Source organism: Procambarus clarkii, chromosome 17 (genome assembly GCF_040958095.1).
Source record: "Procambarus clarkii isolate CNS0578487 chromosome 17, FALCON_Pclarkii_2.0, whole genome shotgun sequence".
NCBI lineage: Eukaryota > Metazoa > Arthropoda > Malacostraca > Decapoda > Cambaridae > Procambarus > Procambarus clarkii.
The window spans coordinates 38,718,918-38,740,291 of NC_091166.1; the positions used below are offsets into that span (position 1 = coordinate 38,718,918).

Below are 21,374 nucleotides of genomic sequence, written 5' to 3' on the forward strand. Positions count from 1 at the left end.
AGGATTATGCCTAAATGGTAGGAGTGAGTGCCACCCAAAGATACACTGGCAGTACAGTATTCTCAATGCTTGTATTCGTCGTGCCATTACCTACTGCTCTGAATGGAGCAACGTGAGTAGGGAGTTTTAAAGAATAACTCGGGTGTTGGTGAACAACGGACATAGCAACACAGAAATAAACATTACTATAAGACGACACCTGGACCGATGGTGCAATCCTGAACCTAGAACAGAAACCACAGCACCACCTATAAAATTAATACAAATCAAACATGCACAGTGAACATAAAAAAGAAGAAAGAATAATGAAAAGTTGGTTGTGATCATGTCTCCCCTTACTCTTGTCTTGTCTTCCAGTGTCGTAAGGTGCATTTCCCGCAGCCTTTCCTCGTAACTCATGCCTCTTAGTTCTGGGACTAGTCTAGTGGCATACCTTTGAACTTTTTCCAGCTTCATCTTGTGCTTGACAAGGTACGGGCTCCATGCTGGGGCTGCATACTCCAGGATGGGTCTTACATATGTGGTATACAAGATTCTGAATGATTCCTTACACAGGTTCGTAAAGGCTGTTCTGATGTTAGCCAGCCTCGCATATGCCGCAGACGTTATTCTTTTTATGTGGGCTTCAGGAGACAGGTTTGGTGTGATAACTCCTAGATCTTTCTCTCTGTCCGTTTCATTAAGTACTTCATCTCCTGTTCTGTATCCTGTGTCTGGCCTCCTGTTTCCACCGCCTAGTTTCACTACTTTGCATTTACTCGGGTTGAACTTCAACAGACATTTGTTGGACCATTCACTCTGTCTAGGTCATCTTGTAGCCTCCTACTATCTTCCTCTGTTTCAATCCTCCTCATAATTTTTGCATCATCGGCAAACATTGAGAGAAATGATTCTATACCCTCTGGGAGATCATTTATATATATCAGAAACAGTATAGGTCCAAGGACTGACCCCTGCAGGACTCCATTTGTAACGTCTCGCCAATCTGAGACCTCCCCCCTCACATTGACTCGTTGTCTCCTGTTGCTTAGGTACTCTTTTCATCCAATGGAGTACCTTCCCTTTCACTCCAGCCTTTTCACTAGCCTCTTGTGTGGTACTGTATCAAAGGCTTTCTGGCAATCCAAAAATATGCAGTCTGCCCACCCTTCTCTTTCTTGCCTGGTCGTAGAATTCAAGTAACCCTGTGAGGCAGGACTTGCCATCCCTGAACCCATGTTGATGTTGTGTTACAAAGTTCTTTCGCTCCAGATGTTCCACTAGCTTTCTTCGCACAATCTTCTCCATCAGCTTGCATGGTATGCAGGTTAGGGACACTGGCCTGTAGTTCAGTGCCTCCTATCTATCCCCTTATATATCGTGGACTACGTTAGCTACTTTCCAAATTTCTGGCAGTTCCCCTGTTGCCAGTAATTTGTTATACACTATGGAGAGTGGCAAGCACAGTTCTTCTGCTCCTTCCTTTAGTATTCAAGGCGAGATTCCATCTGAACCTATAGCCTTTGTCACATGCAACTCTAGTAAACACTTCCTTACTTCCCCGCTAGTAATCTCAAACTCTTCCAGTGGTTCCTAGTTAACTATTCCCTCTCTTATCTCTGGAAATTCTCCTTGCTTTAAGGTAAAGACCTCCTGGAATTTCTTATTCAGTTCCTCGCACACTTCCTTGTCGTTTGAAGTGAATCCTTCTGCCCCTAAACTTAATTTCATAACTTTTACTGTTGTTTTTCTCCTGATGTGGCTGTGCAGCAATTTAGGCTGAGTCTTTGCCTTGCTTGCGATGTCATTTTCGTATTGTCTTTCTGCCTCTCTTCTCATCCTGACATATTCATTCCTGGCACTCTGGTATCTTTCTCTACTCTCAAGTGTCCTGTTATTCCTATAGTTTCTCCATGCTCTTTTACTTTGCTGCTTAGCTAGCCTACATCTCTGATTAAACCATGGGTTTCTCATCTTCATTTCACTGTTTTCCTTTTGGACTGGAACAAACTTGTTTGCTGCTTCCTTGCACTTCTGCGTGATGTAGTTCGTCATGTCTTGGGCCGTCTTTCCCCTGAGCTCTGTTCCCATGCTATATCTGTTAGGAATTTTTTTATCTCCTCATAGTTTCCCTTTCGGAATGCCAGCCTTTTGTTTTCAGTTCCCCTCCTCGAGTTCAATAACCCTTCTTCAATCAGGTACTCCCCAGTACACTGTGGTCGCTACACCTGTTCAGTTCAGTCAGAATTGTAAGGATATGCATTAATTTATTTGATTAAATAATCAGAATTAGAAGACTAATACCATCTTCCAAAAAGTTATTGCCACTATTCATTAGACCTGTTGCAATATGGACATATTTACTGCAGATGGTGCCACACCATATTCTCAAAATTACCTTTGCATATGAAAGAGTTGGCCAGTTTCCTTTTGAGCATCACTGACATGTTGTCTAGGAACATATAGATCAGTAACTGCAGAAATAAGTTACAATCCCTTATCCATGCTTACAGAAGTTTTAAATCTTATATAATTTTAGTTTATAGGAATAATTCATGATTGTCGATAAATACAAATATTTATTCAATTATCAATTATATATCTATTGCATTAATTCGACTTAAAATTACCGATAACAATATTACAGTATGAACAATTGCAAGTATGTATGAAGATGAAAATGATAATGCAACATTCACTCATGAGTACATCTTACATTATATTTATTAACTCTGACACTCCATGTATGAGAAACACAACATACTGACCTAGTGCTCATTGTTCAAGTTCAGGAAAGCTGACCAAGATGGGCACCATAGTTTTAACCTGATCAGGACTTGATTTGTTACTACACTCTAGTTCTGGAACACTCATCTTAAGCTAAAGCTATCAAGATACTGTCATTAGTTTAATTCAATAACAGACACTAGAAAAATACAAATATATATATATATATAAAGATCAAAAAAGCTCCCACAAAATGCTAGGGCTTATTTTTTCATCGATAAAATATTTTATAAAAATTACGGTAGCTTTCAAGTCAATCTGCATCTTTTTACCATTTCAATTATGTTTTACTACACAAGAAGAGATGGAGTAGGTTTCTTGCCCGGCCAGGCTTCCTTGGCATACTTCTTTTTCTTAGGCTCATCTGGATCCACAGACACTTGAAGATGAGCAGGTACTTCAGGAGCTACAGGTTCTGGAGGTGCAAGTTCAACCTGAGGAAATAGCAACAGCTTGTAAAGGTACAGATTAGAAAGTGACAATGCTGAAAATATGCTTTGAAGGCTCAGGTATTAAGTTGAGTTGTAGAAAGGGGCTTCATTATTATTTCATTTTACTGCCAGTCAATCTATACCATACTTACATTAGGGCAGGTAAAGAACTCAAATATTTAAATAACCTGACCTACCTCTGGTGCTGGATTTGGTAGTGGTAATCCAAGTTTTGAAGATAAGAGAGAGGAGAACATGGAGTGATGTGCTCCTCCATGACCATGCTGCTCTGGTGGTAAGTCTGCATATAAGCCATCACTGCGAGGAAACTGAATCTGGTTTTTACCGACTCCTTCGTGGTCTCGTCCACTACTACTTGATACGAGCCCACTAATATCCAATCGACGTTTCTGTTTGTGATTTATTCAAATAATATTAGAGTATAGATTACAGTTGTTGAAAGAATGAATATTATCTTGGGATGAAATGATTACTTCCTTGTATAAGCTAAATTATATTAATGAATTTATGTTTAACTACTGCACTGTGCAACGCACCTTGAGGTGTTAGGTCGGTGGTGCGCAATGAGCCTCATGGCGCTCATAGGTATAGCGTACGATTCAAAACTGGCACGTAGTGACACAGGTATGAAATGGATGCCTGAGGCTTCCAGTGCAAAGATGAGTCATAATAACGTGGCTAAAATATGTTGACCAGACCACACACTAGAAAGTGAAGAGACGACGACGTTTTGGTCCGTCCTGGACCATTCTCAAGTCGATTGTGATCGACTTGAGAATGGTCTAGGACAGACCGAAACGTCGTTGTCCCTTCACTTTCTAGTGTATGGTCTGGTCAACAGGCCTCCAGTGATCGTCCACCATTTTGAAAAAAATCCCAGCATGCCCCAGGGTCCAGGGGACCCTTGGTTTCAAGGAAGCAACCATGTCTGACGCATTGTCTCTGAGCTCCACAGTCCTGCAAAATGACTCTCAGAGGAGGAAATATGGGACATAGACTACAGTCCTGAAAAAGACCTAATACAGGGGGTTAGACTAGAGTGATGGGGACATTGAGGTGGACGATGTACCAAATGTGTACTTTATACGCGCCTTGCACAGCCTCCCATGCTGCCCAGGGTCAACACCTCTAGAGTTACCGTCACCATGTGTCACCTTATGTGAGTTTATTTGGTGATACTACATGTGATGAGCATTTTCGGGCTTCAGTGACATAGGCTTCGATACCAGCAATGTTGACAAACCGAGTACAGGCGACTATGGTGTAATAGGCAGGGTTTTGCTGCCCCAGCACCTCGCCAAGGCAAGCGCCAGTGTGTCACACGGCCTGAGTTCAAAGACAACAGTGATGCCTTGATATCAGGTGTTCGTGGTAGGCCTATACTATGCAGAACATTCTCGTCTCCTGACATACCCATACGCAGCTCTAGTACAAGACGACAGAGCCGTGGTGTTGGCCCACGTGCTGGTGGTGCTCGTGCTGGTGTTGGCCATGGTGTTGGCACCAAAACCACTGGTGTACTTGTGTGGCAGTATTGTGAGAATTTTGTCCCACACATTCCAACATTTGATGATACTGATGTTGGTGTGACACCCTTATTCCCCAATACTGGTGATGATATGGCTGAAATTGTTTATTTTATGGCATATTTTGATCAGCAATTCATGGACCATCTCGTTGCAGAGACGAACAGATATGCTCACGGCCTCATTGACTTTGGCATTTTACTTGCCTCTCGCTTAACACATTGAAAAGACATGACTAATGAGGAAATGTATGTGTTTTTAGCATTGTGCGTGATGACGAGGCATGCAGATAAACACGTTATCAGGAATTATTGGAGCAAAGACAGCCTTATTCCAACCCCCCCCCCTCTCGTTCAACAGGTACACGTCACGTGATAGGTTCCTGCTGCTTCTCAGGTGCCTGCCCCTTGAAAACAATGCTAATGAAGACAAACACAACAGACTGTGAAAGGTGCGGAAGGTATTTAGTAATACGAGAGGAAAGTTCCATGACTATTTTGTATCAGGACAGAATGTCATCACTGTTGAATTGCTAGTCCTCTTCAAAGAATGACAGACATTCAAGCAGTACATTCCATCAAAGCTGCACAGGGTTGGACTCACGTTTTTCCATGCTATGTGACTGCGAAACTGATATTGTCGTGGACATGATACTGTATTCAGGTACAGATGTTGACATATCAGGTCAAGATCCACACGGGTTCTCAGGGAGTGTCATGAAAACATTCATGGAAACATTGCTGAACAAGGGGCATATCCTGTACACTGACAACTACTACACAAGCTCCTTGTTAACCAGATTTCTCCTTGACGACAACACTGGCATATGTGGCACTGTCAGGGTCCACAGGAGAGAAATGCCAGTGTTGGTATTGCAGTGGTTGAATGTCAGCTGCAAAAGTGTGATAAAATGTTATCCGTGTGCTGGAGGGACAGACGTGAGGTGAATATGTTGACTACTATTCACACCAGTGCCATGTTGGACAGTGGCAAAGTGAACTTTGCAACAAGGTTGCCAATGTATAAACCTGATTGTGTCATTGACCACAATGTAAATATGCGGCTAGTTGATAAATGTGACATGATGGTTGGTGCCGTCAAGTGCATGCGAAAATCTGTGAAGTGGACGAAGAAATTCTTTTTCCACCTCATTGATGTTGCAGTGCTGGACTGCTTCAAGATCTCGTGAAATCTGGCAAGAGACCCCCAATACGTATATTCAGTGTTGCTCTAGTGACACAACTTCTCATGAAGTATGGGGTGGAAGGCTGTGTTGCAACACATGGGGTTCCAGCAACAATGTCTCATGCAATTCCTTACAGACTCAGGTGTAAAGAACACCTTGCTGTACACAAGCTTGGTTATATGCCAGGCACAGGCACACGGGACAAGAGTAAACATGCCTGCGTTGTTTGCAAGAACATGCAACGTAGGGAACGCAAGCGAAGAACCATCTGCACCTGGTGTGTTGAGTGCAAAGTTGCCCTATGCCCCGTTGACTGCTTCACTGATTATCACATACTCACGCAGTTCTAAGTGTGTTGATAGGGGGATGTATATAGTGTGTGATAGTGTATAGTGTGTAAATAAAATATAAATGTACATATTTGAACATGAAAAACAGTAAATATAAACAATGTTTTTGGACACATTTGTGATACATGTAACGCAGTGCCTTGGAACAGTACAGATGTTCTACTGCCTGAATATTGTAAACGTGTTCAATATACATACGATTAGCCAGAAAAAAACAATATAAAGCCTTTGTAATTGTGCAGAAAAAATTAACAAATAAATATTTGTGGCAACTCGCGCTTGTTGAAGCTGGCGCATGACTGCCACCGGGAGTCTAGACAATGGGCGCACACCAAGCCGTGATGTCACATGACATATTCTGGACACCACTGCGGCCAGAGTAAGTACATTTGTGAATTTTTTCAACATATATATGTGATCATGGAAGGGGTACAGTATTTAACACTTTTGGAAGGATAGATAATTTTTTCCGAATAATTTATTTTCGGCACACCACTGGTCTGTCATATTTTAAGGCAGAACAGTGCAGTGGTTAATCTACTCAAATTTTACTTATCAAAAATGTTTAAATTGATAAAAATTAAGTTATTAGATAATGAAAACTTCATTAACATATAAAAGTAATACACCACAAAATAATGCTGTGGTGCTCTTGCTAGCGCTGTGAACATCTTGAACAGCCATGATTCACTGATATTTGAACATTGTACACAGTTTTTATCACACTCAGGCTCTTCTGTAATACTATCATAGCTAAATAATACCAGTTACATATATAGTTAGACATTATTAGGCAATGCTGTGGTCACAAGCTGAACAGCAGTGCTGTGAGCTTATGTTGGGTGTGCCAGCCTTGGTTGCTCACTCAGTACTGAGGCCTTCACACCCGGGAATGTTGCCCACGATTTTTTTTTTAAATGGTGTCTGTTTACAAGAGCCCTGAGGAAACTGATGTGAACCCCATGTAGCCGTGGGAGTTTTGAATCATACGCTATACCTATGAGATCCCTGAGGCGCGTTGTGCACCACCCGTTGAACGCCTACAGGCATGACCTGTGCAGTGCAGTGGTTAAGGCGCTCTATGCAATGCAGTGGTTAACGAAAACATAATGAACGACTCAATTTTCTTTACTAATCCCATTTTCTTCTTATTTTTGCTCTTTTTGGCTTCATTTTGTATTTTCTTATCCTCTGATATTTGTTTATCATATAAAGTTTAGCTTTAAATTTTTATTTCAAGAACTAATTTGTTGTCTGCTATTAGTACTTGAAAAAATCTTAAATGAATTCTTACTTTTGAAGGCACCACAGTTGTTTGAACAAGATTTCTGAATCTTCCGACACTTGGATCTACATCTTCTGGGTTTATGACATCCTCTTCATCTTTAAAACTGACATTAAACTTGTGCCGTTTAAGGCCTCTCTGTTTGGGATCATCTTCTCCAATACCCAACATTGATATACGTCTATTGTGGGCAGTATTAAATTCAGTTAAATTCTGAAATTAAGAAAAAACTTAGAACTGCACAACAATAAACATAGTTTTGAAAAAATCCAGCATTGAATGTAATGAAATGCAATTTTCTGGGCGAGTCCCAGAGGCTCCCTGGAGCTATGCAAGCTGATGTGTAGTATTATATTAGCCTTCTGGTATCAGTCAACATGCATGGCAAGAAGGGGACTGGGGACCACGAGCCAGAACTTGGCCCCCCTTAGAGAGGCACGAGGAGCAATGGCCTATAGAAACTCCTGTGTGGTTGGGAGCATTCTATGTCTCCCATTGACCGGGTTTGGCACCCAGAAAGGTAGGCGCTCCAAAACAAACCCCTATTCTGGTGAGGAATATTGCTACTGAAAGCCGAATAAGTGGACAGTACTTCCCCAAATGAAAATTAGCAAACATACATGACATCATCATGTTGCCATGCCACTGTCTAGGCAACCCCCCCCCCCCTCCTCCCCAGGAGAGGGATGGGGGAGCCCCAGACCCTCGTGCCGGCTATCTAGCTGCCAGTCCTTAGGCTGGATGTCAAAAACACATGAAAAACACCACTGACCGGAGGGAGGGAGGGATGTCGGGGAGCCTATGGGACTTACCCAGAAAGTGCCGTTTCATTACATTCAACGCTGGTTTTCTGGGGAAAGCCCTATCGGCTCCCAAAGACAAGCTCCCAACTGAACTACCCAAAGACAAGGAAAAACACAGGGACTTACCGGGAAAGCAGTCAATCCTCACTCCTCATCGCCAAGTCGAGACAACTGGCTGCAACTGCCGATCCAATGCAATGCAGGGCCTACCAGGTCCAGGGTCATTCACAAAGTAGTGAGCGGCCAGGACCCTGTTCGCCCTCCAAAAACCCCGTGCCCAAATGTCAACCCAAGACATGTTGCCAAAGACAGCAGCAAACGCAGCAAACTTATGAATGTCGTGGGCACGGGGATAAACCGCAGGCTGGCTAGACTTAATAACCCTGTGGATGACCTGGAAGATCCGAGCCCGGGAACAGGGAAGGAGGGAAATCGGGTCATCCCAAAGGGCATCCCCGGCTACCGAAGCCGTGGGGTGCAAATAACGTCGGAAAGACGCAACCAGACGCAACACATGATGCACCCTGGCCTGACCAAGGATCCTTCTGGAAAGCAGCAGTCTCAATCTTTGCCAAAAAAGGAGGAGACAGCTGCAACCGAACAAACCTACCACCAGGACCGAAGGAGCAGAAACCCCTGCGCCGGAGGAGAGCACAAAGCTCCCAGACCCGACCCCCAGAGGCTAATAACAACAGAAATAGAGCCTTAGAAAAACAATCCTGAACCAAAGGGGCCACTACAAACCGAGGAGAAGAGAAAAAAGAGAGCACCCGATCCAAAGGTCAGGACGGCTCAGGAGGCACATGAGCAGGCCAGAGGTGAAACAACGCACAAGACAACTTGCAGAACGGGGGCAGAAGTAACATCAATACCAGATGCAAGCTGGAGCGGCTCCGCCAGCGCCACATGATATGAGGCGACAGTATTCGGCATAAGATGATGGTCCATGCCACAAGGCACAGAAACTGAAACCAATGCAGGAGCCAGAGGCATATGACCTGCCAGTATCACATCAGCCAAGAACTGGCAGTTGGATCGCTGGTGCAAGGGTCTGGGCTCTCCTTTCCCCCTACCAGGGAGGAGGAGGGATGGGCAGACAGCGGCATGGCAACGTGATGACATCATGCTCGTTTGCTAAGTTTTGTCTGGGGGAGTTCTGTCCACTCATTCGGCTTTCGGTAGCAATATTTTCACCAGAATAGGGGTTTGTTTTGGGGTGCCTATCTTTCTGGGTGCCAGACCCAGTCGATGGCAGACATAGAATGCTCCCAACCACATGGGGGTTTCTATAGGCCACTGCTCCTTGTGCTCTTTGAGGGGGCCTGGTTCTGGCTTGTGGTCCCCGGTAGGCAAGAACTCCATGCACATTGACTGATGCAAGAAAGCTAATATAATACATATCAGCCTGGAAAGCTACGGGAAACTGATGGAGCTTCCCCCAGAAGTATATGAAAAAATACGACTTAAATTTATATCTACTGTTTATAGCTAAAGATATGACATATGGTATATGAGAGTATAAACATTACAAATATCTTTAATCCAACTTTCTTATTTTGACTTGTGACCTTTACACTAAAGCACATCTCATATTAATGCATTATCATACAAGAAAATACTAAATCTAATGGAAGAAAATAATACCTGTATAATAATTTTTGTTGTCCTAGGAATGAAACAATATTCATCCAGAAAGTCGTAACTGGAAGTGTTCTATTTAAGAAATTTAAAGGACAAGAGTAATAGCTTCCCAGAGTTATCAGGGAATTTCCCTTAGACTGACAGATTAGAATACTGTAGACTACTCAAGTAAAACAAGATCTTTGTTCCAAAATATGACTGACCAAACACATATACACAATAGTAAGAAATGGCTAAAATGACACAGAGAAGTCATAAAAGGGTATTTTCTAACATATAGATTAATTATATTTTTCAGTTTTTGTTATACTTCGTTTTGTTATACTTTTTTGTTTTTGTTATACTTCGAAAATGTTTTCGTTTGGGAGCCGGTCGGCCGAGAGGACAGCACGCTGGACTTGTGATCCTGTGGTCCCGGGTTCGATCCCGGGCGCCGGCAAGAAACAATGGGCAGAGTTTCTTTCACCCTATGCCCCTGTTACCTAGCAGTAAAATAGGTACCTGGGTGTTAGTCAGCTGTCACAGGCTGCTTCCTGGGGGTGGAGGCCTGGTCGAGGACCGGGCCGCGGGGACACTAAAGCCCCGAAATCATCTCAAGATAACTCAAGATATACTATATACTGTACTTAAATTGGCATATACTGTAATACAAAATGTTTTACTACTTACATCTAACTCGGTTTCAGTCTCCGGAAGACCCAAAAGGCCTCCATCACTATCCTCTGTCATTCTCTCCAACTCCTCCATCACAGGTTTAGGTGCAGTTTGTGGTCTCTCTCTCAGTGTGTACATTCTGGTAGATGCCCCAAAGTGAAAGGTAGAGTTCACTGGAAGCTGTGTGGGCTTTTGACCTTCAAGTCTGATTTTTCCAATGTAAGTGCCATGAGCTGAAAATTTTACATTTATATTATATAATACAATATTTATGCAAATAGATTTGCTAGAAAGTTTGAGAAAATGACACTGAAAGTGAGCTGTGACTGAATCATTGTACCTAATTATGAGTAAATATGGTGAATGTGAGAACTATAGAGGCATTTAACCACAAAGTATTGTGAGCAAAATTTTTGAAAAAGGGTAGTACTGATTAAGATTTTGTTGTGGGCCGAAGAAAGTATGTTTCATGGTGGGAAGGGGTTGTGTTGGTCAGACATTAACATTGAGACAGCTAGTGGCAAAAGCAGGTAGCTTTTCTGCGGTAGCTCAAATTAACCATATTATTCACAACTTATGCAGAATTATTAGTAATAACTATTTATAATGTATCACTATCTTTCTACACAACTTGGATAGGATTATTTAGTTCGTTTCAATAACCTGTAAATTCTGACCTAAACTTAAATTAGAAAAGTTAACCATTTCTATATGCATGAAATATAATGAAACAATATGTACTCATATAAGCTCGTACTTACTGCTGCCAAGGTCAACAAGGAAGGCCATGTTGAGGTGTTTATGGTACACTAATGAACAGTGAATTCTGGAGCATGAAGCATGGTCAATACAAAAATCATTAAGTTGAGGATTTCGACCAAATAAATAGCACTTCTTTTCATCTATCATCAGTTTCTGAAACATAAAAAATGTATACACACATACAAAAAGGCCGGTGGCAAAAAACTTAAAGAAAATACCTGTTTTGTCCTTTCTATGTTGATGATTTGAGATATAATTTGTTATGGCTTAATTGACAAAAACAGCATGAATTATTTGTGAATATATCCCTACCCATATTACCCCTCCACTTTCCATCCACTCATCACCCAACCCAACCGACATAAATGTCCACCACCCTGGCTATAAAACATAAAAGCTTATATAACTTATTATGCATGTTAATTTTGACTTATAAAACACTTCTATCACCTGTATTTAAGTGCTAAACAGCCTGCTACATTATTCTGGATATATATTTTAAAATAATTTCTAACCATGTTCACAGATAACAGACAAAAATTAAGTGTATACCTGTATCAGAAGGAACTCAGTAGCACAGTTGGATTCATTCGTTCAAATTTTCCAACCATGAATACAGAACTACAAATCCTGAACAATATCCATTTTAATTATATAACTTACTTTGTATATACTGTACTTTCCAATGATGTGAATTTAATTTATCTGATTATATTGTATGTTATCATAAAAACTAGTTGACAACTCACAATTATTCCCTGAATTTTTACATAGCCAAAGGTGGCTTAAAAAAATAAAAAATAAAAATAAAAACAGTGTTGAATGTAATGAAACGCCATTTTCTGGGTGAGCCCCAGAGGATTCCCCGGAGCTTACCGAGCTGATATGTATGTATTAGACCGTGACATCAGTCGATTGGAGTTCTTGCCTACTGGGGACCATGAGCCAGAACCTGGACCCCTCAGGTGTAAAGTTATGGTGAATAAAACATGTAGATACTTATATATAATGTGTGTATATAGTGTTCTCAAATCCCTTAAAGTCTAGTTTTGAAACACATTCAGGCCACAATTTTCTCCAGACAGAGATCAGGGTTCTTTGAGTCACTTCTTGCTAAGCTTTGTCTATGAGTTTTAAAGTACTACAAATGTTAAAATGGTTTTCCAAAACTCTTTGAAGGTGAGATTTGTGGCATCGGTCACTCTGAAACATTTCCGGAAAAGTCCCCTTTCATGAAGCTTCTTAAAATTGGATATGATTTTCTGGGCTTGGGGAATTGGGGAAGAAACAGGCGAAGGCGGGACTGCAGCCACAGCAATGACTCCAGAGGGAGAGACAAGAAAGCGGTTCGAGAGTCCCACACAAGACCTAGCCTAGTTCAAACCCAGGATGGAACCAGATTGGACTTCCTACAGTTCACCAGGAACCCAAACCCGGCGAGCTGAGAAAGAACCACACCCCTGGCGAGCAGACATGTGAACCAGAAGGGAGCCCATACCACCCAATTGTTGAGGTAGGCCAAAATCCGAACCCCCAACAGACACAGACAGGCCACCACGACCTAGTGAGACGTGTGAAGACACGAGGTGCCAGATTCAAGCCAAATGGCAGGCAACGAAAGCAGAAAGCTTGCTGCTCCACCACAAAACCTAACCAGTCCCTGAATCCCGGATGAATCAGGGCATGCAAATACGCGTCTCGGAGGTCCAGAGACACCATCCAAGCATCCCGCTCCAAGAGAAGCCGGACCTGAGACAGAGTGGTCATCCGAGAGGAGGGGTAAGGAATCCAGGGGTTCAGAAGGGACAAGTCCAGACTGAACCCACAGGTCTGCCCAGTCCTGTTTCGGTACTGGAAACAGGCGGGAAACCCACCTGAGGGTTGCAGTTGTTTCGACCACATCCAGGCGCACCCTCTCTGAGATGACCCGACAGAGCGCAGGGGAAGAGACCTGCCCCGCTAGCTCCGAACCCCTTCCACCTGGAGGAGGAGCCACCCAACGCCACTATTGGCTGGAAGAGACAACCCGAAACACCCACGAATCATGGGACCAGGCGTGAGCAAACAGAGCGAGCTTCCCCCCACCGCCCCGTCAACGGGGAGATCCGCAAAAGGACCGATGTTCCTTACAAGAAGTCGACTGACAAGCAGAGCGACCACTGTGCCGACCAGACGCCGCTAGCTCCGAAGGACAAAGGACATGGGAGCGCGGACGAAACCAAAGTCGAAGCGACTAATGCCCCCCAAGTCCGGGTCCCTATAAGCCAAGCGAGGCAGCCTCGGGGCATCTGATGAACCAACCAACCAACATGCTGCAACAACTGATATCAAGCATGCAACGCCGAAACCACCTGTACCCGAACATCAATATCAGAAGACTGGGTAATCTGGAGCACGAGCAAGGAGCAAGACTCTGGGTCAAAGGTGTCATTGACCCAACAGGCAGCATGATGGAGGCAAAACTGGTGAGTGTCACCCTCAGACAAGGGGACAGAGCAATCTTCAAATTTGCACTCGGTGAGTCAGAACCCAGAGAATGCATCAATAGGTCCAAAGAGCCCCAATGGAGTTTAACAGGGCCCTTAGGCTGATTGCTAAGGGAAGCCCAAGCAAGGTACCTGTATTGCTAAGCAGTTGGGCCCAAACTACCAAGAGAACTGCTAAAAACCTAAATCCCTGCGATGTGAACAAGCACAGGGGCCTAGCAGAGGACCACCAATACAATAGAAGGGAGAATAAACCAAGGAGGGCACACCCCTACCAGGCAAAATAAACAAAAAAGAAAACCCCCACAAAAGCACAATGTCCCCAGGAGGAACAGAATTGGCCACTGTGTATACAATAGGAGACAGGCTGCACAATACCTTGTGCCCCTACCAGCAATGATAACACAATGATAACCCAAGGCCAAACAGTGGCAACAACAACAAAAAAAACAGCTGGCCCCAATGGAGAGCATTTGCCGAGCAGCAAAAGACCCCTACAGAAGCGGTTCCTGAATGCCCTGTGGAGGATAACCCCAAGATGCAAGGGCAGTACTTACAGGGCACTTAGGGAAGGTGGCCTTAAGCGCATGCAACCCCAGTACTGATGAATTACTCCTGGCTTGGGCACCACACACAGCAGAATAACGACAAGGCACAAAACTGCAAGAGTCAGAGGCTAGAATCAATGACCGCCACAGTCCACATCAGCCGAGGAACTGAATGAGGTAACAGCCGGCACCGGGGGGGGGGGGGGATGAGGGTCCGGGGGGATGCGTGGACGATCGGCGATTTGCTGGTTTTAGTTTGGGAGTTTTACCTATCTGTTAGGGCTTTGTAGCGATTTTTACATGGGGATTGTTTTGTTACACCTACATTTCTGGGTTCCAGACATGAAATGCTTCTAAATACATGGGGGTTTCCATAAGCCATTGCTCCTCTTGCCTCTCTGAGTGGGCCAGGTTCTGGCTCGTGGTCCCCGGTAGGCAAGAACTCCAATCGACTGATGCCACGGTCTAATACTGTACATATATATTAGCCTGGTAAGCTCCGGGGAGCCGTAGGGGCTCCCCACAGAAAAGGTGACTAATTTCTCTCAAATGAAGCTCAAAATGTTGCTAAAAAATCCAGGCTTTCTAATGCCAATAAAACAAATATTGAAAAAATGACTTGGCCTCCTTAAATATGATTGTTCATTGTTCATTTAGAACTTGTGAAATAAAGAATGAGGACATACTTGAATCAGCTTCTCTCCTTTTGCCACATCTAAGTGTAAACCTACAGGAGGTTTACCTGCCCTGAAAATAAAAATTACAAAGTTACTTATAAGCTACTGTTCCAGTTTTAAAGCCTATTTAAAAAGCTGCATCTACAGCATATTCCTCTAAATGCTGGATTGAACACAATTTGGGTTTGAGTTATACAAAATAAACATTCTTTATTCTGAAATTTATATGATCCATGCTTTCACCAAGATGCCTATATTTAGACATTCATAATTTGCAGACGCAAAACTATAATATTCTAATGTGCGTCAGACTTTTAAATGTTTACAATGACTGTCATTTAGATAAACTCAGTCTGTCATGTGATTATTACCTCTCCTGTAAAAATATGCTTACCAACACATATTTTCTCTTGTGTATTTATTTTGTAGCTAATCCTGTACTTTGTACATCGAGAAACTTGCAAATTGAAACTACGTATGTGCAATTTTTATATGGAATATTGGTGTCAAACAGTACTGAAGTGTTTAGGGTAAATAAGTAATGATTGAGAGTACTGTATATGATGAAGAAAGCTATTTGATCTCTGTTTAATCATCAGCATTGTTCCTAAAGTTATCATTTTGTTAAGTACGCATTCAGGTCATTTAAGAGTTAACATTATTTATTGTCTATTACCATATCTAACAACTATTTTCAATCACTACAATACTGTACACAGACATTATGTTGGAGCCAGTAAGTAATTAATTGTCAAAAGAAGACACCAAGCCAGGGAGACTATGTAGCACCATCAGTGTTGCCGGATATTCAAAACGTGTTAAAAATCACTGAGGATGTCAATCTGAGAACAAAAACACATAAGGCGAGCGATATCAAAAGTATCAGATTCGCCAAGAATTTTGTCAAGGGACAAATGTCCGTGAAGGACATTAACCCTTAAACTGCACAATACATCATATGATGTGTTGAGTAACTGTCGTGAAATTGAGCACCACATCATATCATGTTTCGGAATACCCCGCAAGATTTAAATGGGCCGCGAGGTAGAGGTGGCCCCCATACGCTACCCAGGGCCTTTAGTAAACAGGTGCCAGTTTGAAAAAAAATCCAGCTAGGTGACCTCTATGTAGGAGGCTTCAGTTACCCTCAGGCTTCAGTTATGTAGTTGGGAGCCAGTCGGCTGAGCGGACAGCACGCTGGACTTGTGATCCTGTGGTCCCGGGTTCGATCCCGAGCGCCGGCTAGAAACAATGGGCAGAGTTTCTTTCACCCTATGCCCCTTTTCCCATGTAAAAAAAAAAATTCCCATGTAACCATGCTGAACAGTTTCAATACGTATCTGGTGAAAACTGGTCGCAAACCAAATTTCCGTACGTTTAGTTTTACAGTTGTGACACAGTAACAAATTTGGCAAAGACATTCCTGGCATACCCATTCATAACCCAGTATTGCACACCATGCTCCTACAACCCAGGCTCACTTACACAGAGGCCTTTCAAGTACACAAACTAAAATATATGCCACCAGCTGGAAAGCATGCAATAAGCCAGCATGAGTGTATACTTTGTAAACCACACAAACGAGACCACAGAAACATAAACAGGTGCAAACATGGTGTGAAGCATGTGCTGTCAACTGCTTCAATGACTACCACTGTGTCAAGGAACTAAATATCCAATAATGGTGCAAAAACCTGTACATATTGAGTGAGTGCATGTATATACTGTATATACATATTACTGGAACAACCGTGGACATCTTCAAGAGAAAACTAGATAGTTTTCTCCAAAGAGTGCCGGACCAACTGGGCTGTGGTGGGTATGTGGGCCTGTGGGCTGCTACAAGCAACAGCCTGGTGGATCAAACTCTCACAAGTCAAGCCTGGCTTAATTCCTGCTAATTCCATTGATATTAATGAGATAATCCTTTCTCTTAAAATAAAGTCAAGTGCCCTTGCTGAGATACCAACTCTAATTTACAAAAAAAACTCCAGATTTCTAGCTCCTGTCATTGCATTGCTCTACAACAAATCACTTGAACTCCAAACATTTCCGGATATTCTAAAAAAAAGCGAGAGCAACCCAGTCCATAAATGTGGGGATCTCACTGATGTCAACAATTTCAGACCTATATCAATTCTGCCAACCTTGTCAAAAATATTTGAAAAGCTAATCTACAAGCAGCTTTACTCTTATCTAGCCAAACACAATATACTCTGCTCTTGCCAATATGGCTTCAGACCCAAAAAAGCACTAATGATGCAATGATTAGTATGATTAACTTGATACATGCAGCTCTTGATAAAAATGAGTTCCCTGTTGGATTATTTGTTGACCTATGTAAGGCTTTTGACACTGTCAACCACCAAAACCTTCTTAAATTACATCATTATGAAGTCAGAGGTCATTCCCTCCAATACTTTCAGGCTTACCTTAGTGACAGGCTCCAGTATGTTTCTGTAAATAATTCAAGTTCTCCCACCCTACCGATCAACATTGGTGTTCCACAGGCCAGCATACTTGGCCCCTCTCTTCTTTCTCATCTACATTAACGACCTTCCAAATGCCTCTCAACACCTCAAACCAATTTTATTTGCTAAACACAACCTTCATATTCTCCAGTCCTGACCCTCTTGCTCTGAATGTTACAGTGAATATTGAACTAAATAAAGTCCATATTTGGCTAACTGCTAACAAACTCATCCTTAACATTGACAAAACCTTCTATATTTTGTTTGGTTTGATAAAATTAATCTAAGATTAAACAATATTCAAATTAGTAACAAAGTAGATGATAAATTCCTTTGTGTCCTCATTGATAACAAGCTGAATTTCCAGAGACATATTCTAAATGTAGCAAAAAAAAAAGTTTCCAAAACTGTTGGCATTCTTTCTAAGATCAGATATTATGTACCTCGTCCTACCCTGGTGACGCTCTATTACTCTCTCACCTATCCTTATCTCAATTATGGTATTTGTGCTTGAGGGTCTACTACCCAAAATCATCTACGTCCTCTAATTACTCAACACAAAGCTGCTATTAGAACAATATCAAACTCTGGCCCCAAACAGCACTCTGTACCCTTACTTAAACCTTTGAATATGTTAGATATTAAATCACTGCACATCCTCTCAAGTGTACTCTATATATTTAAAACTCTGAACTGTAATGCCAATCCTGACCTTAAACGCTTCATAGAAGGTTGTAACAGTACCCATGGGAACCTCACCAGAAACAAATACCTATTTGATATTCCAAGAGTGCACCTTAGCCAAACTAGAAATGCTCTACAAATCAAGTATTCCACATTCCAGAATGTGGAATGACCTTCCCAATCATGTCAAAGACTGTACCCCTCTCAACCAGTTTAAGAGAAAAGCTAAGTACTACCTAATAAACTCCATGTAACCTACCTTACCCCCTAAATGTCAACCCATATCTTGCTATTTTTAATCAATACTGTTTGTTGACCAACTTGTATAATTGTTGTTTTCTGCCATGTTCATTATTTTTTTCCTTTTTCAACACAATTTATACATTAATCTCAATTAGTATTAAGTTTTAGTCCAAGTCTTTAGTCTTCCCCACACCTTACCCGAAACGCTGTGTGTACTAGTGGCTTTAGGTGGCTGAGCGGACAGAACACTGGACGTGTGATCCTGTGGTTCCAGGTTCGATCCCGGGCGCCGGCGAGAAAACAATGGCCAGAGTATCTTTCACCCTGATGCCCCTGTTACCTAGCAGTAAATAGGTACCCGGGAGTTAGTCAGCTGTCACGGGCTGCTTCCTGGTGGAGGCCTGGTCGAGGACCGGGCCATGGAGACACTAAGCCCCAAAATCATCTCAAGATAACCTCAAGATAGGTATTGTATGTATGCTCTATCTATAAATCCAACATTATGTTTGTAACTCATCTATGTATGTACTTTTCCCTGAATAAACATTTGATATGATTTGATAAGTGAATTTTCATCCAAAGGGTAATATATCTACAAAATAGCCTATCTGCTACAGTTGTAAGTGTTTGGACAAGGAGAGGTATGGTAATTATCAGGAGCAGGCACTAATGCACTACTATTTACAATGGCTACAACAGTGCTACATTAAAAATGTATCTGGAAATACTTCTTATTCCCAATATATGTACTGGCCAGAAGTAAATTCAGGTTAATACATATCTATTCATCTAGCTTAAGTATTCTTACATACACCACTTATAATGTACTGATAAATGTTATATTATAAAATGTTGACTGTCTTCTGATATCCGGCTGCTTATTAAGAATACACATTTTAAACTGTACCTTCACACTGAGAACCTTTCAATAACTTGAGCTTCAGGTTGACAGGAGTTTGTCACACAAAGACTTTATAAATTATAACAATGAAGATGAATGTAAAGATTAATTCCAATTATTGTCATCTTATTCTTGCTTATCTTATTGATAATTAAGATCACAGAAGCCAAAAGTAATTGGTACATTGTTGTGGCATAAAAAGTCAGGCTATTAAAACTCTCGTTTTCTTTTGTAATAGACAACAACCCCCAAGTAACCCTTAAGTATCACGTAATTCTCCTCCGACTGGGCCCTAAGATAAGACTAGTAACAAATGATCTCTCACATAAAAAAACTCAAATGTTTACCATTTCGGAATTTCGTAGTGATTCGCCATGTTCTCGGCGAAGCTTTGTTGACAGCGAGCGCGGGGTCAACTCCCGGCGGCCCGCCGGGTCATAAAACCTTCCCTCACTACCTATATATATTGTCTCTCTAACGATTAATACAAAGTTTATACTTAATAGTCGTACTTTTATTTAGGGGGCGTAAATGCTGCTTGATAATATAAAGATTAGAGAGTTCTAACAATTTAAAGAGGCTCCTTCAGAGGGAATCCTGGATCAATAGTCTTTTCTGTCCCCCTGGTAAGCTGTGTATATCTAAGCTTGTTTTAAAAAAGAAAAGACATTGTTTGAGAGGAGTCTTGTAGAAACTGGTACGAGTAATTCTAATATAATGTTTCAATGATTTATTGCGTAGCTCTTGTGAAATCGTGAAGTTGTTGTTTAATCAAAGTTGATTTGGATTTTGTATTGAAGCAGGTATTTTCTCCCCTGATTCCATGTATGACTAACCATTCTGTGAGATGGGAGTATTAGATGAACTTTAGATAATGCGAAAAGATGAAGCTAGTCTTTGATCTACACTGTGTAATCTTTCATATAGAGTAGGGTAGCAGCACATTGCTGTGTATACCTAAGCTTGTTAATAATAATAAAAATTATATAACCAATATTTGCTTAAAAAGTATTTATACAATATTTAATGCATTCAAAAGTTAAGTTTAACTTTTAACTATATGAGAAAGATTCCAGAAATATATTCCCCTAATGCATGTATTAAAGTTTAATAAACAATTATCAAAATCACAATAATCATCATTTAATTCCGGAATCCAATCCCAGGCGGGACAGAAATAATAATAATAATAATAATAATAATAATAATAATAATAATAATAATAATAATAATAATAATAATAATAATATATTCACAAGATGGTAAAAATACATTTTATTAACAAGCTTAGATATACACTGCAATGTGCTGCTACCATATTCTATATGAAAGATTACACAGTGTAGATCAAGAACTAGCTATAAGTTCAACTATTATTCCCATCTCACAGGATGGTTAGTCATGCATGGAGTTAGGGGAGATAATACCTGCTATAATACAAAAACAAACCAGCTCTGACTAATCAGCTGGCTATAAGTTCATCCAACATTCCCATCTCACAGGATGGTTAGTCATATATGGACTTAGGGGAGAAAATACCTGACTAATTACAAAAACTAATCAACTCTGACTAAAAATCAGGTGAGAACATAAAATGTAAGACTGATCTATTAGCCTCCACTAGCAAATTCTGGGTACAGCATAAGAATACCTTCCAATATTCCTGAGTGTATGAAGTAATTACAGAGCTCAAAGTACCACACATACCATTTGGTCTGAAGTTACTTATAACAGGGCAATCACAGATATAATGCTGGAGAGCATGTCCCAGCTCTTGTTCATATAGTTTACAATTAGAAGATACAATGGGTTGGTGAGATTACATAAGATTGGTATTTTTACATTCTTGCAAAGCCACTAACAGGCATAGCGTTTCGGACAGGTCCTTAATCTAACATATCAGATAAGATGAAAAGGTACATTGCCCCCCCCCCCAAAC

General features: G+C 41.4%; 1 protein-coding gene across 1 annotated transcript; it reads right to left on the reverse strand.

Moving 5' to 3' along the window:
• Positions 1-2,544: 2,544 nt before the first annotated feature.
• On the reverse strand, positions 2,545-19,878 carry NiPp1 (nuclear inhibitor of protein phosphatase 1). Its single transcript, XM_045765511.2, has 7 exons — positions 19,783-19,878; positions 15,146-15,206; positions 11,425-11,578; positions 10,679-10,896; positions 7,575-7,778; positions 3,395-3,607; positions 2,545-3,200 (listed from the first exon to the last, which is right to left on the reverse strand). The coding sequence occupies exons 1-7, from the start codon at positions 19,809-19,811 to the stop codon at positions 3,057-3,059; spliced, it is 1,023 nt and encodes a 340-aa protein (XP_045621467.1). The 5' UTR covers positions 19,812-19,878; the 3' UTR covers positions 2,545-3,056.
• Positions 19,879-21,374: the final 1,496 nt, after the last annotated feature.

Bases quoted from the DNA above. Each gene is read 5' to 3' on its own strand.
- NiPp1 (XM_045765511.2), bottom strand. From the start codon at position 19,811: ATGGCGAATCACTACGAAATTCCGAAATG. The intron at 3,608-7,574 runs GTAAGAATTCAT...AATCACAAACAG, and splicing joins CAACTGTGGTGCCTTCAAAA to AAACGTCGATTGGATATTAG. The intron at 3,201-3,394 runs GTAGGTCAGGTT...CTATTTCCTCAG, and splicing joins TACCAAATCCAGCACCAGAG to GTTGAACTTGCACCTCCAGA.